Source organism: Diachasma alloeum, unplaced genomic scaffold (genome assembly GCF_001412515.2).
Source record: "Diachasma alloeum isolate Michigan unplaced genomic scaffold, Dall2.0 Dall_scaffold_00285, whole genome shotgun sequence".
Lineage (NCBI taxonomy): Eukaryota > Metazoa > Arthropoda > Insecta > Hymenoptera > Braconidae > Diachasma > Diachasma alloeum.
Window position 1 is genome coordinate 830,108 of NW_021680424.1, and position 11,918 is coordinate 842,025.

An 11,918-nucleotide genomic window follows, 5' to 3' on the forward strand; every position below is an offset into this window, starting at 1 on the left:
GGGGGGGGGGGACAACTTTACGAGCAAATCGCTGGTCGTTGGGGGGAATGGGGTTATAATGACGGCTGTTCATTTCGGGGAGTAGTTCCTCCTAGATTCAATCGCTGGGATTTATCTCTCAATTTTTTTTTTAACAGTTGAGATTTGTCTTCACTTGGGCGAAACATCGTCACAAGCCGAGGGTTCCCAGGGCAAAAGTACACGAGGAGGCACTTGAGAGGGGAATCTCTTCGTTATCGGGTTCAGAAGCCCCGTCACTCAGCCACACAGCTCATCAAGTACTCCTCTTGACGAAACAGTGTCCCGTTTCATTTTTTTGAAATCGTTGAATCAATAGATTAACGGAGGCGTATTATCGCACGACGGAGGAGGGATTCGAAAAATTGCCTACTATTTTTTATGAAGAGAATAATTATTTTTAAAAACTAATGAGAAAAAAGTTAGGACGGATTATTATTTCAAATAATGAGAAAATATTAATTTTCAAAGATTAATTTTGAATTTAGAGACGATTTGTTAAATAATCGAGTAAAAGAATAAAAAATCACATTTCGGGATGTTCTAGGTTTAATTCGATATTGAGAATTCAGGGGAGAACTTTTTTTCTCCCGGTATCTTGACAACATTTCCGCTTTTACTCATTCGTGAGTGAAAAGTCTCGAGAACTCGAGTGGTTTACTTCAACGATAGAACGCACCCCGTGGGTGAGATGAACTACCTTTTAAGTTTTTTACGACACCCGCTGTCGTGAGACGCTGGCCAGATGTTTGCTTCACGTTTCCAATAAAGTCACGTAATGATTGAGAAGGACAGACCTGGTTGGATGTGCAAATAGTCACATTTCAGGGTTTATTGGGGAGAGTTGTAATGAATGATTCCCAAGGAGTCAGTGTTATTCGTAAAAATTAAGAGTTCAAAAGAGCTAATTTGATGATTGCACTGTTGCTTTGTCGATGATTGCGCAAAACCCGACGGAATTTATGATCGAGAGATGAGAAACCGTTAATTCTAAATTGATGAAAACCCTTAAACTCCCGTGATTTATGACAACGACTCGCCCGAGATTTGATTCAACCATTGATAATTAAACCAAGGGTCTTCCTTCAGAAAGGGAGTGTGCAAAAACTTTGAGATAAGCTATGGATGCCAGGCACAACAGGGAAAGATGAGACGATGCAGAGCTAAATTGCCCCGTTGTTGAAAACTGCTGAAAACTTGAGCCATTCGTCTGCAGTGTGGTTGGGCTGCAGGCATATGCCAGTCGTTAAATTAGGTAAACAGCTTATATCCAAGTTTTTACAACTATACAGCACCGTAAAAAGCCCGAAATACTGGGAAACCGAAAATTCTCATCACCAGGGGAGGGGCTGAATTGGCATTCGGTGAAAAGACAAGTCATGGATTTCACAAAAGGGGTGAAGGAGCGATCGAAGAGTCTCGCGAGCGAGAAAATATATTGCAAATAAGATTACGTAGGAGAGTCACCCGTGCCCTCTGCCCCGACTCTGGTAACCCTCGGCAAAAAATATACGGCCCTGAGACAATCCAAAGGGAATAGCTGAAATTCCAACGCGACCCTTCTCTACTTCGTCGCTTGTTTTTTTTCCCCTCTACTTGGCTGAGAGAGGCCATTACGTTGCCTACTTAGCTCGCTCCCTCTTTTGGTAAAGTCGTCTTTTAGTTTTTCCCGGTTGAGTGTCCTCTTTTCTCTCCTCTCTCCCATCTCATCGAGAATTTTCAATAATTACTGCTGGCGAGAGAAAGAAATTGCACGAATTTTCTTAATGACGAGTGCATGACGAAGGGAGTTTCTCGAGGCTCGGCAAAATATCCGATTAAATTGAATCATTTCACTCTGCGGTTAATCCAATACTCAACTTCTAACTGCTCATTCACAGCCAAAGGAGCACTGAATCTCCCGATTATGTTTTAATTGTCGGCAGTCACGAGTGACTCCCGTCGTCGTCATTAATCTTATCCCAGCGGTATTTATTCGCAAAGTGCCCCCGAAGGTTTTCAAGGTTTAACTCCCACCGCGAGGGAGGGAAACAATCCAATAAATAAGAAAAGATTTCCCAGTTTCGGATAGGAAACTTGGATTTATTGGCTTTTTACCGCAATTGCTAAAGTTGTCTACTATTTTGCGACTGCCCGACGATTTGCCTATCCGGGGGGGAGAACAAAACTCCGGATTTCTCTGTTCCACGCGCATTTTGGGAGAAAAACAGAAGTGAATTATAGCGCAATGTGGAGAAAGAGTGCGGTGAATCCCCCCTATTGCTCACTCAAAAGGATAATTCGTGACGATACATTTGAATTTACCGTCATTAGCCTGTAGCCCCATACCCCCACGACTCTTCATTCTAATGCCCACTCGTTTTGCTGCCATTGGAGATTTCCATTAGCTAATTACCACCATTGGATAATCGGTTTCTGTTAACGCTCCCAATATCGAGCCTGTTATCCATTATACTTTTACTCTGTCAATGCTTTTCGCTTTTTGTCGACACCTCTGCATTATTGAAACCACTTTCGATGAAGAGTAAAAAAATCCAGATGATTCATAGGCTTTACATCACTCGAATACCATTTTCAGAATGGGGATATTTTATATAATTGTTCTAATCAGGAAATTACAATTAAAACTAGGGTCCTCAAGACGTTTTAATTTTCATAATGTATTTAAATTCAAGACACCACGCAATAACGTGTTGAAATTAGAATTTTTCAATCATTTTTTTCGAATAAAAAAAATATTTGAAGTTGTTCTTTGGATTTAAACAAGATTTGGAATAAATCAGTAGCGAAGTGGTAAAAGGAGATGAGTCAATTCTGACTATTGACCAGTTTTCAATTAATATCTCGGAATCTAAGGGAGATAGCAAAATTTTTGTTATAACCTTTTTTGTGAAGCCGATTGAGTGCTACAACAAATGTAATTACAAAAATTTCGCTATCTCCCTTAGATTCGGAAATATTCCTCAAAAACTCAACTGGGAGATGAGTCAACTTATCTCTATAACCACTTCCCTACTGAATTATTAAGAAAAAAAAGAATAAAACTTCACGAAATATGGACACCACAAGTTTCAGCTGATTACTCCCATTTAATTACTCCTCCGCACCCCTTCGAATCACTTAGTCTAGGGCTTGCAGCGCCCATAATTCAATTATACTTCTAATACACTCCGCGGCAAAACATTTGTACATGAAAACTCTCGGTTGTATTTATTTACGGATTTGTGACGTTGAAATTAAGTGGAGTGTTTCCGAAAAAATTTTTGAGAGACCCTCGTTGCCTCTGCCAAGCGGTACAAAATCATATATCAAAGGAACTCTTGACAGTCCTGAGGGCGTCTCTCCACAGGCACTATTTTTTTTTTTCTCCTCTCCTCCACCATGTTTGACATTACCGTGGCACAAGACATTCAAGCGCTGTTAGAAATTACTGTTTCTTAATGGGGTAAAACCGACACTGTTTCCCTTTCCGTTTGGTATTTTAAAGATATCCGTGTTCAGTGATCGATTCCACTCCCTACAAACGGGGAGAAATAACCAAAAATATCTCAACGGTGATCGTTTAAATTTTGTTACTTCCTCTTGTGGCAATAGGCAAACATTGTGAAATGGTTATGCCTGCGTATCATGTTATGAAGTATAATGTCGTGACGATAGGGAAGCAGAGGCGCCTACGAATCGCCATCTCGTGTTCCTAGGTAATAAAAACAGCCGGTTTGGTATTGGACGATTGCTTTATTATGCCAGGGAGCGTCATTATTGTGCTGTGAGCTTGTCACTGCTGATGGTTTATTGCTGGCCCTCATGATATGGCCGATGTCGCATGATTTTTCGTCGTAAAGACGACTTATGGATTTTTGACACTGCCATTTCTTCGGTCGGATGCTGCTCCCAATGATCCAAATGAAAAAACGAGCATGTGAATAATGAGAAAAATTCCCCTTCTTGTTTTTTTTTTATTATTTAACATCGCTTTGACCCGGTTGGGGTATGCTGCGATGATGATCAAGACTTTAAATGGTTAAATCTCACCATTCTACCCGGCCGGGTTTTGAACTCGGAACCTTTCGCATGTGAGGCAACGAACTTACCCACTGCGCCAAGCCAGCGGGTTAAAAAAAAAAAAAAAAAAAAAAAAAAAAAAATCCGCTTCGTATTGTCCTCTTATTTATTCATTTATTTCGATTTGAATAGGAGTCTTTCCTCTTATTCTCTTCTTATATTCATATTTCCCAATTTATTTTCGCTCGAATATTTTTTTTATGATTGAAAAAATAATTGAAATGTAATTTAAAAAATTTCTTCATAAAAAAAATAGTTGAAAATATCCCCATCGGTATTTTTCATTCGCCTTGACAGCAAACTATCAGGAATTCAAAGATTCATTCGCCTGAAGTCACAAAATAAAACAAAAAGAATATGTTCAATAAAATCCTCCCCCATAATTTATCTTCACGTATGCAATGCCCATAAAACATATGAATGAGCTAACATACTTTTTTTTATTCGCAAGCATGCTCTCGTCTTGAACGTAGCAAAAGCCCAAAGTTGCGTGAATTTTCTACGAGTGGCCGTTGCGCACGAACGGAGCTGCACATCGTAGCACACAAAAAAAAATTATACGGGGGAAGAAAAAAATTTTTTATGTGCGGTCTAGAACTGTGGCACGTTTTATCCATCTTCCCGTTCATCTCCTCTTTTCTTCACTCCTTTTTCCCCGGTTTATGCTTATCTGATGTTTTCTTTTTCACTGGCATCTGCCTGGTTTTATTTCTTGGCACACTTGCGGCTCTGTCAATTTTATGTCTCCTCGGGCTCAAAAGAGAGTTATCAGGAGATTTCCAGGGGAATTCACAATAAAATGTTTTATTCGAGGCATTTATGCAGATTGGATGAACAATGCGGTGGCTCGAGTGGTGTATTTACCGAAATTCATTCAATCTCATCAACAGGAATATTTTCTGGAATTTTATTTGTCTTTTATTCAATTATTTCCGGGAAATTGTGTCTAAATTCGATGTAAAATCTTGTCAATTTCATTTTCGCGTGGTTTTAAATCTATTTTAATTATTTATATTTTTTAAAATCTCCATTAATTTTTAGGTGAATTAATTTATCATACATTTTAGTTTTTTGAGAATTTCTAAAAAAAAAATAGGAACTAGCACCCTGAATCCAATTAATTCCTGAGAAAATTTACGATCATTCAAGCAGCTTCATTAAAAAATGTGGAAAACATCCCTATTAACCCGGAGATTCCATCAGACTTGAAAAAAACAAACGCATTATCAGGTCAAGTAACAGAACCCGTCGTCCACGCTTCATCAACGCTTAATCCTCAAACTTTGTCTTACTCCATCGAGGGCTTACACTCGGATAATTTTTCTCCTCATCGTCCCTCTCCGATAAATTTTATCGGCTTTTCCTCCAGAATTCACTGGACGTCGGTTTAATTGGAACATCTATTAATCTCCTCCCTCCGGTTGAGAAAAAAAAACCATAAAAAACCGGAAGATCGAGGTAAAACTGAGGGCCGGTGTTAATAACTGTTTACCTCACGCACGGACTTGTACCTCATTTCATTAATTTAATAGGGTCATCAATGGGGTAATAAGTACCTCATTATCTGAAGGAGCTGTGAGTTTTACGAGGGTGTACAACTACGGTTGGCGTGTTCACGGGGACAATTTCATTCTCGTAAATTCATTAATTCGAGTGAATAAATTGTTCAAAATGTAATGATCCTTGGGTGTTTTTAACTGCCTAATAAAATTGTGATGAAGTTGTTGTATCGTCAGAATGTGATCAAGGGGAAAGGGCATGAGCACAGTGAAAATTCCATGGAATTCCGGATTTTTGAGCAGCCCGAGTGCGAAAATTCATCAATTTATTTGAAATTTCCGCAATAAAACTCTTTGACAGCCTCAAATACTGCGCTCTGATTGGCGGAAATCCGAGTGAGAAAAATAATCAATGATATAATTATCAAATTTCAACGAAACCACAATATTCCAACAATTTCCACGGAGTTACCCTGAAATTTAGCTCAAAAAATTGTCAAAACCGTTCAAAATTTCCTCCAATTTCCTCGAAAATTCATCCTAGCACTTCAACCCATGCAGCCAACATTGTAATTCAAACTTGAAGATGGCCCGAATGTTGCGCGCACGGAGGAACGCCTGATTAAGTCACGAACCCACCGACAACGTTATACATCCACTACAGCCGATATTTATGGCCCCCTTGGAGGCTCCGCACAGCGACCACGATCCCTGATGTACGGCTATTCCAAACGCGTGCTGACCGTAAATGTTTTGACGATGGATAAAATGCCCTTATACCCATTCCCTCCTGGGTATTATCGAGAAGGCACAAGTGAAAATTAGGAGGAAAAAATAAGGGAGTGGTTTATACAGTGGGGTACACGCTGGGGAAAATTAGAAGTTAGTGAACATCTCTGTTCTAGCTGGACGGATAGACGGATAGAAGTGAGTGTTGACGAGTGGAGGATGCCTCGTGCCACTCCCCTCATCGTACCCCTGGGAATCTTTCTGGCTATGCTTGTCCAAATTAGTCTATATCGGGCGCCAAAGGGCGCGCTAGAGAGGCCGGATCAGTTTGTTTTTAATGTGTCCACGGTGTTAAATGAGTTGGAGATGAGTGAGGACCGGCTGTCTTTGGTTACACGTATTTGGTTACGATATGTAAACGAAATGTTCAGGGACAGGAAATAGTCAGTTCAAAGGGGAGACAATGAAAATAACCAGAATGAGTTATCACTGCGGATCGAGGCGCGGTTTTTAGAAGTCGAGAATGCGGGCTTCGTTGGGTAATTGATTCCCACGAGAAACGAATTCTAGGGAGGTGTTGCGTCATTGTCCCCTCCCTGCGATGATTTTTTATTAATTTTATTGAGTACGCGAAACGTTGCAATTGGAAAATTTCTCATTTCAAGGAATTTTTTGACCTGAATTTTCCTGATTTTTGTGCATTCTCATGGAATGATTCAACTGAAATGTGACAGCTTAAATTGATTTCTCTATAAAGTTCATTGGAATTTCAGTGAAACTATAATGCAATAAAAATGAGCAATATATAAGTTCAGCGGAAAGTTCTATCCAATTTTAATTAATTTCAATAGTTTCTTCATTCAAAAAAATATAAATGCCCGATGTGCACATGCGTAAGGTAAAACGCAGAGATCAGAAGAGTTTTATGAAGATTACCAGTGCTTCCGATGATCGTTAAACTATCAGAGAGTTTTCTTCCAATTTCTCCGGGCACTTTGGAAGAGGCTTCAATGGCTAGCAACGGCTCTCCTCTCTACTTGAACGACTTAGAATGGCTCCATTGTCGCCGCAATTAATAATGAAATTTTTTATCCCTCTGACATGATCATGTGAGGCACAAGAGGACCGAGGGAAAATCAATTCTAAAGCCCTGTAGCCACCCGTAAAAATCGATTTTCACCGCACGTATTTTTTTTTGGGAGGGGGCATCCCAGTTCCTCGTGGAAACGGATAACCTACCGTTCGTTAAACCGATTTCCGGACATACCTCGGCCTCGTTTCACGTGCAGATTGCCTGCCCCACGCTTAACTCAACAGTGATATTCCGATTTCGCTTGGCGAACCCTCGTCTATCTCGTCCTAGGGTTTTTTGCTGCTCCAAGCGCCTGGATGACGAAGGACTCTGATAATGTGAGAGTTGTCGACGAAACGTATCACGTGAATTTAATCTATTTCAAGTAGCGAGAGGAGTTGAGATATTAAAAAAAAACAAATGTATTTTAAATGACTGAGAGACAAATAAAATGAAAATAATTTTTTTTAAGAATAAAAATTACGTGGGAATTTTTTTATTTGAATTTTTATGAACTTTTTCAATTTTCAGTAAATAATTGAAGAAAAACTGACAATTTTCATTGATTTCCCAATGAAAATGTTCTGAAATTGCAATTCTAGAAAAAAAATTCACATCGAATTCGATTTAAGGGGAAAAAATCATAAAATTTAATCTATTTCAAGTACCGCGGAGGAATTGAGATATAAAAGAAGCAAATGTACTTTAAATTACGCCGTGAGAAAAATAAAAGTGGAAAATACTAAAAAATAAAAATAAAACTCTCGTGAGAATATCAATTTACAGCCCATGAATACATAAACATATTCTGAAAAAGGGGTAATGTAGAACTTTACGTCTGAAAAAAACCATAATTCAACGCTCTGTTAATCATGGAAATTGGAATCTGTCGTAAAAAATACGTTCCAGACATGGTTAATGTCCTCTGGCTTCCAGAGTGAGCCTGAGCTTCATTGTAATTGAAAGCTCCCCGAATCTCCATTAAGTCGTCCAAGTAGAGAGGAGAGCAGTTGCAGGGACGAAATGGCTATAACGAAGAGAAAAGGCATGCAGACTGAAGGGCCTTTTTCAGTGCCTGGATAAATTGGTAGAAAACTCTCTGATAGTTTAACGATTCTCCTGGTCATCGGAACTCTTTAGGGCCGTTGCTGTGTCATCGGAAGCACCGGTAATCTTCATAAAGTTCTTATGATCTCTGCGTTTTACCCGGATGCTCGTGCACATCGGGCATTTGTATTTTTTTCAATGAAGAAATTGTTGAAAGGAATTCAGTAGCGAAGAGGTAAACCGGGTTAAGTCGATTTTGACTACTGACCAGTTTTCATTGAATACCTCGGAATCTAAGGGAGATAGCAAAATTTCTGTTATAACCTTTTTTGCAGAGCCAATTAAGAGCTGCAACAAATGTAATTACGAAAATTTCGCCATCTCCCTTAGATTCGCAAATATTCCTCAAAAACTCAACTAGAGATAAGTCGACTTGAACTGTTTTACCACTTCGCTACTGAATTGTTTGGACTTCACTGTTGAAAATTCTCTTGGAAATTTTTATCGCATTGCAGGTGAATAGCCAGTTTGTTAAGTGAAAACTACTGGCCCAACAGGAGGCAATTAGCGATATCGTAATCTCAGTCGCTCAAGCAATTGTCCTACTAATCTTCGGGAAAAGGGGAAGAATGAGAATGAGGAAGAGGAGAATAATTGCTCAAGACATTGTGACACTTGGGATTTTTTTTTCAAATTCCAACATCCGGCTGGAAATGACTGTGATAACAGAGACGTTAATCTCGAGGAGGTGATGGTTAAAAATAATTGGTTACGTTGAAAATCCCATAAAGTCTTGTCCCATTTTCAGAGACGTGATAAGCGAACGGATATATTGGGGGAGGTTTTTATGAGGCTTCGCAGTGTGAAGTTGATTCTGAAGATGCAATATTCGTGGGTAGTTCTTGGTCTGGTCATTTATCTGGTGGTGGCTACCGGCGGCTGTTACCTCCATGGAAAACAGGTATTGACCCACCACTTTGGCTTTTCGCAAAATAAATTTCTGCGTAGTTTAGGGGGATTGAGGGAGACGATTTTAATCGCTTTTGCTGGATCTCATGCAGGACGACGTAGATCAGATACACGTGATTCATTTGCAGGGATCAGAAGAAGACAATTTGGTATGTGAAATCATAAAAAAAGTATTTTTTTTGTTTCAAATTCATTCGAAAATTTTCTTCGTTTTATACGCGGGGAGAAAAGTAAAGAAAAAAGTGATAAAATGAAATGAAATAAAACAAAAAAAATAAAATGACAAAATAAAAAAAAAATTTAAATTTAAAAATAAAATAAAATAAAATTCAAGTCTTGTTTAGTAATTTCTCTCAAATTTTAGTCCTCGTGTGTAATTCCTCTGATTTATCTGCAATATTTCGATATTTCTAGGCGGACAGCGAACAAGAAATCATCGAAATTCACATTCCATCAGACGTAGACAGAAGAAAACGTGAGGTTGATAGTGCTAAGATGGAAAAGAGCTGCAAGACAGATGCAGACTGCCTCGAGGGCTGGCGTTGCGACGAACTATTGATCTGTCGTGAGTAATCGAACCGCTCTTGGTACTGAGTTCATCATGGAGAATCGACTTTACGGGATTATAAACCTATTTTGTACCCAGACCCCGCGAGAACTTCAGAAAATGGACTGCTTGAGACATCGGAGGACACTAATGAGACTGAAAATGTCCTCGAAGAGGCCCCACACTCCACTCACTCCGTAATTATCCTCAATATTACATATGGCTCTTAAGAAGGGATTAGTCAACCACCGAATTTTCTATTCATCGATTTATAACTGAAATTGTGTCGCTAGACGTGTAATAAATATGATGAAAATCCCATTTGGTTTCCAATCAATTGCATTTTTAGTGACGAAATCCCTCGAAATCTCAGTGAAACTATAATTTTTCCCCGAATTCACTCACCGATTCCCGAATCGACTTATAGAATTTAAGTGATTGTATCGTCATTTTTGCACTTGAGATTCAGATAAAAATTACGGAATGCTCTAGAAAAATTCCGTGACAGAATATTTCTCTCCGTGTGCAAAAAAAATTCTACAGTGACGAACGGCCTCAAATTAAATCAGAAAATCCCCTAATTGATATAATCCCCTCCCAATTTCCTATAATTCCTGGCAGTCATGAGAATTAGGTGACGACGCCGGAAGACTGATAGTTGAGCACGATCGGATCTCATTAACGTGAGAGTCTCCGAAAAAAACTTGCGAAAAGAATCGAAAGAACACAAAAGAGCTCCTCGTAAATTGTTCCGTAACAACTGTTCCCATCGAACCCCCAGCATCCCCAAGACCGCAAGTGTACAGATTCGATGGAAGAAATTCACAACATAGATTTACACTTAAAATCAATTAGCCGCTAATTGATCGAACCCGATGGAGCTGGGGAAATTGAAAGTTTCCGGGGTTCTTCTCCGTCACTCTGTTTTTATCATTATTAGCCGCGGTGATATTGATCCACTCGGAGATGAGTGACTTGCAGAACTGTGATTAAATATTGAGAGAGAGAGGGAAGAGTTGGTAAGAGAATACGTTCACCTTGAACAGCTTCCCCCTGAGTGTTTAAAATACTTCAGGTTGAAAAAAAAATTGCTTATTTGCTCGACGCCATTCCCTATTCTCTCGGCTGTTAACAGGAAACGTCAGTTATGGAAACTGTTATTGTTGTATATTACGAGAAATTTATGACTGCCCAACGGGGAAATAGGAGTCTCAACATCTCCAAACATCCACTGGTAACTTGCTAATGAAATTTTTTATTGTCGGAGATCTAAAATTAAAGGAAGAAGTAATTTATCCATTTGGTATTTGGTAATTATGAAGTATTTTAGACAAAAAAAAATGTTCTCTTTATCTTTATGAACGTCAATTTGATGTGACATCAAAACTTTCATAAAATTCCTCATTCATTTTGGGAATTCAACGGAATTGATTTTCTCATATCGAGCAATTTTGGAATTCAAGTGCAACTATTCCTTAATTTTCAAAAAATTTCTTGCAGTGCACTTGACACATCCCCGGTAATTTCCTCCCACCGCAACCGAAATCCATCACCCCCAGTATTATCGAATGAGCGCAAACATTTTACCCGAAAAAAAAAACTGGACGGAGGGTACTTTAGAGACTACATTTAGCAGGACGGCAAAATACTTTTCCCGTATAGGTTTCGTTTGAAGGCAATACTAAAAGCTGCCCTTGTCGGTCCTCATGAGAATAAACGTGAAAAAATGTGAAGGAAAAACGTGAAAGAGAAATATCAAGAGGAAGAAAGTTTTAGGGTACCTTTGTGCATGAAAAAATTAACTCGAAAATTTTTTTTACCATTCTCATTCGCCTTTTTGTTCCCCCTCCGAGCCCCTCCAGTCGCCCCCCTCCGCCCCCCTGAGCGTTTATGATCCACCGTAAATGGCAGTTTTTACAGGCTGTCATTTTTTCACTGCTAAAACGACAATGAGGGGGGGGGGGAATTTTTTTAA

General features: G+C 39.2%; 2 protein-coding genes across 4 annotated transcripts in view; one reads left to right on the forward strand and one right to left on the reverse strand.

Moving 5' to 3' along the window:
• The window catches only part of LOC107038631 (kinesin-like protein CG14535), a 177,741-nt gene that overhangs the window by 75,932 nt on the left and 89,891 nt on the right, over positions 1-11,918 (reverse strand). The window lies entirely within an intron of this gene.
• On the forward strand, positions 9,301-10,173 carry LOC107038632. Its single transcript, XM_029126144.1, has 4 exons — positions 9,301-9,388; positions 9,489-9,545; positions 9,811-9,961; positions 10,043-10,173. Exons 1-4 carry the CDS (start codon positions 9,308-9,310, stop codon positions 10,171-10,173), a joined length of 420 nt encoding a protein of 139 aa, XP_028981977.1. The 5' UTR covers positions 9,301-9,307.

What these genes read in the sequence shown, in the direction of transcription:
- LOC107038632 (XM_029126144.1), top strand. Translation starts at nt 9,308, where the DNA reads ATGCAATATTCGTGGGTAGTTCTTGGTCTGGTCATTTATCTGGTGGTG. An exon ending in GTTACCTCCATGGAAAACAG is followed by an intron (nt 9,389 to 9,488) that starts GTATTGACCCAC and finishes GATCTCATGCAG; the next exon opens with GACGACGTAGATCAGATACA. An exon ending in CGACGAACTATTGATCTGTC is followed by an intron (nt 9,962 to 10,042) that starts GTGAGTAATCGA and finishes TTTTGTACCCAG; the next exon opens with ACCCCGCGAGAACTTCAGAA.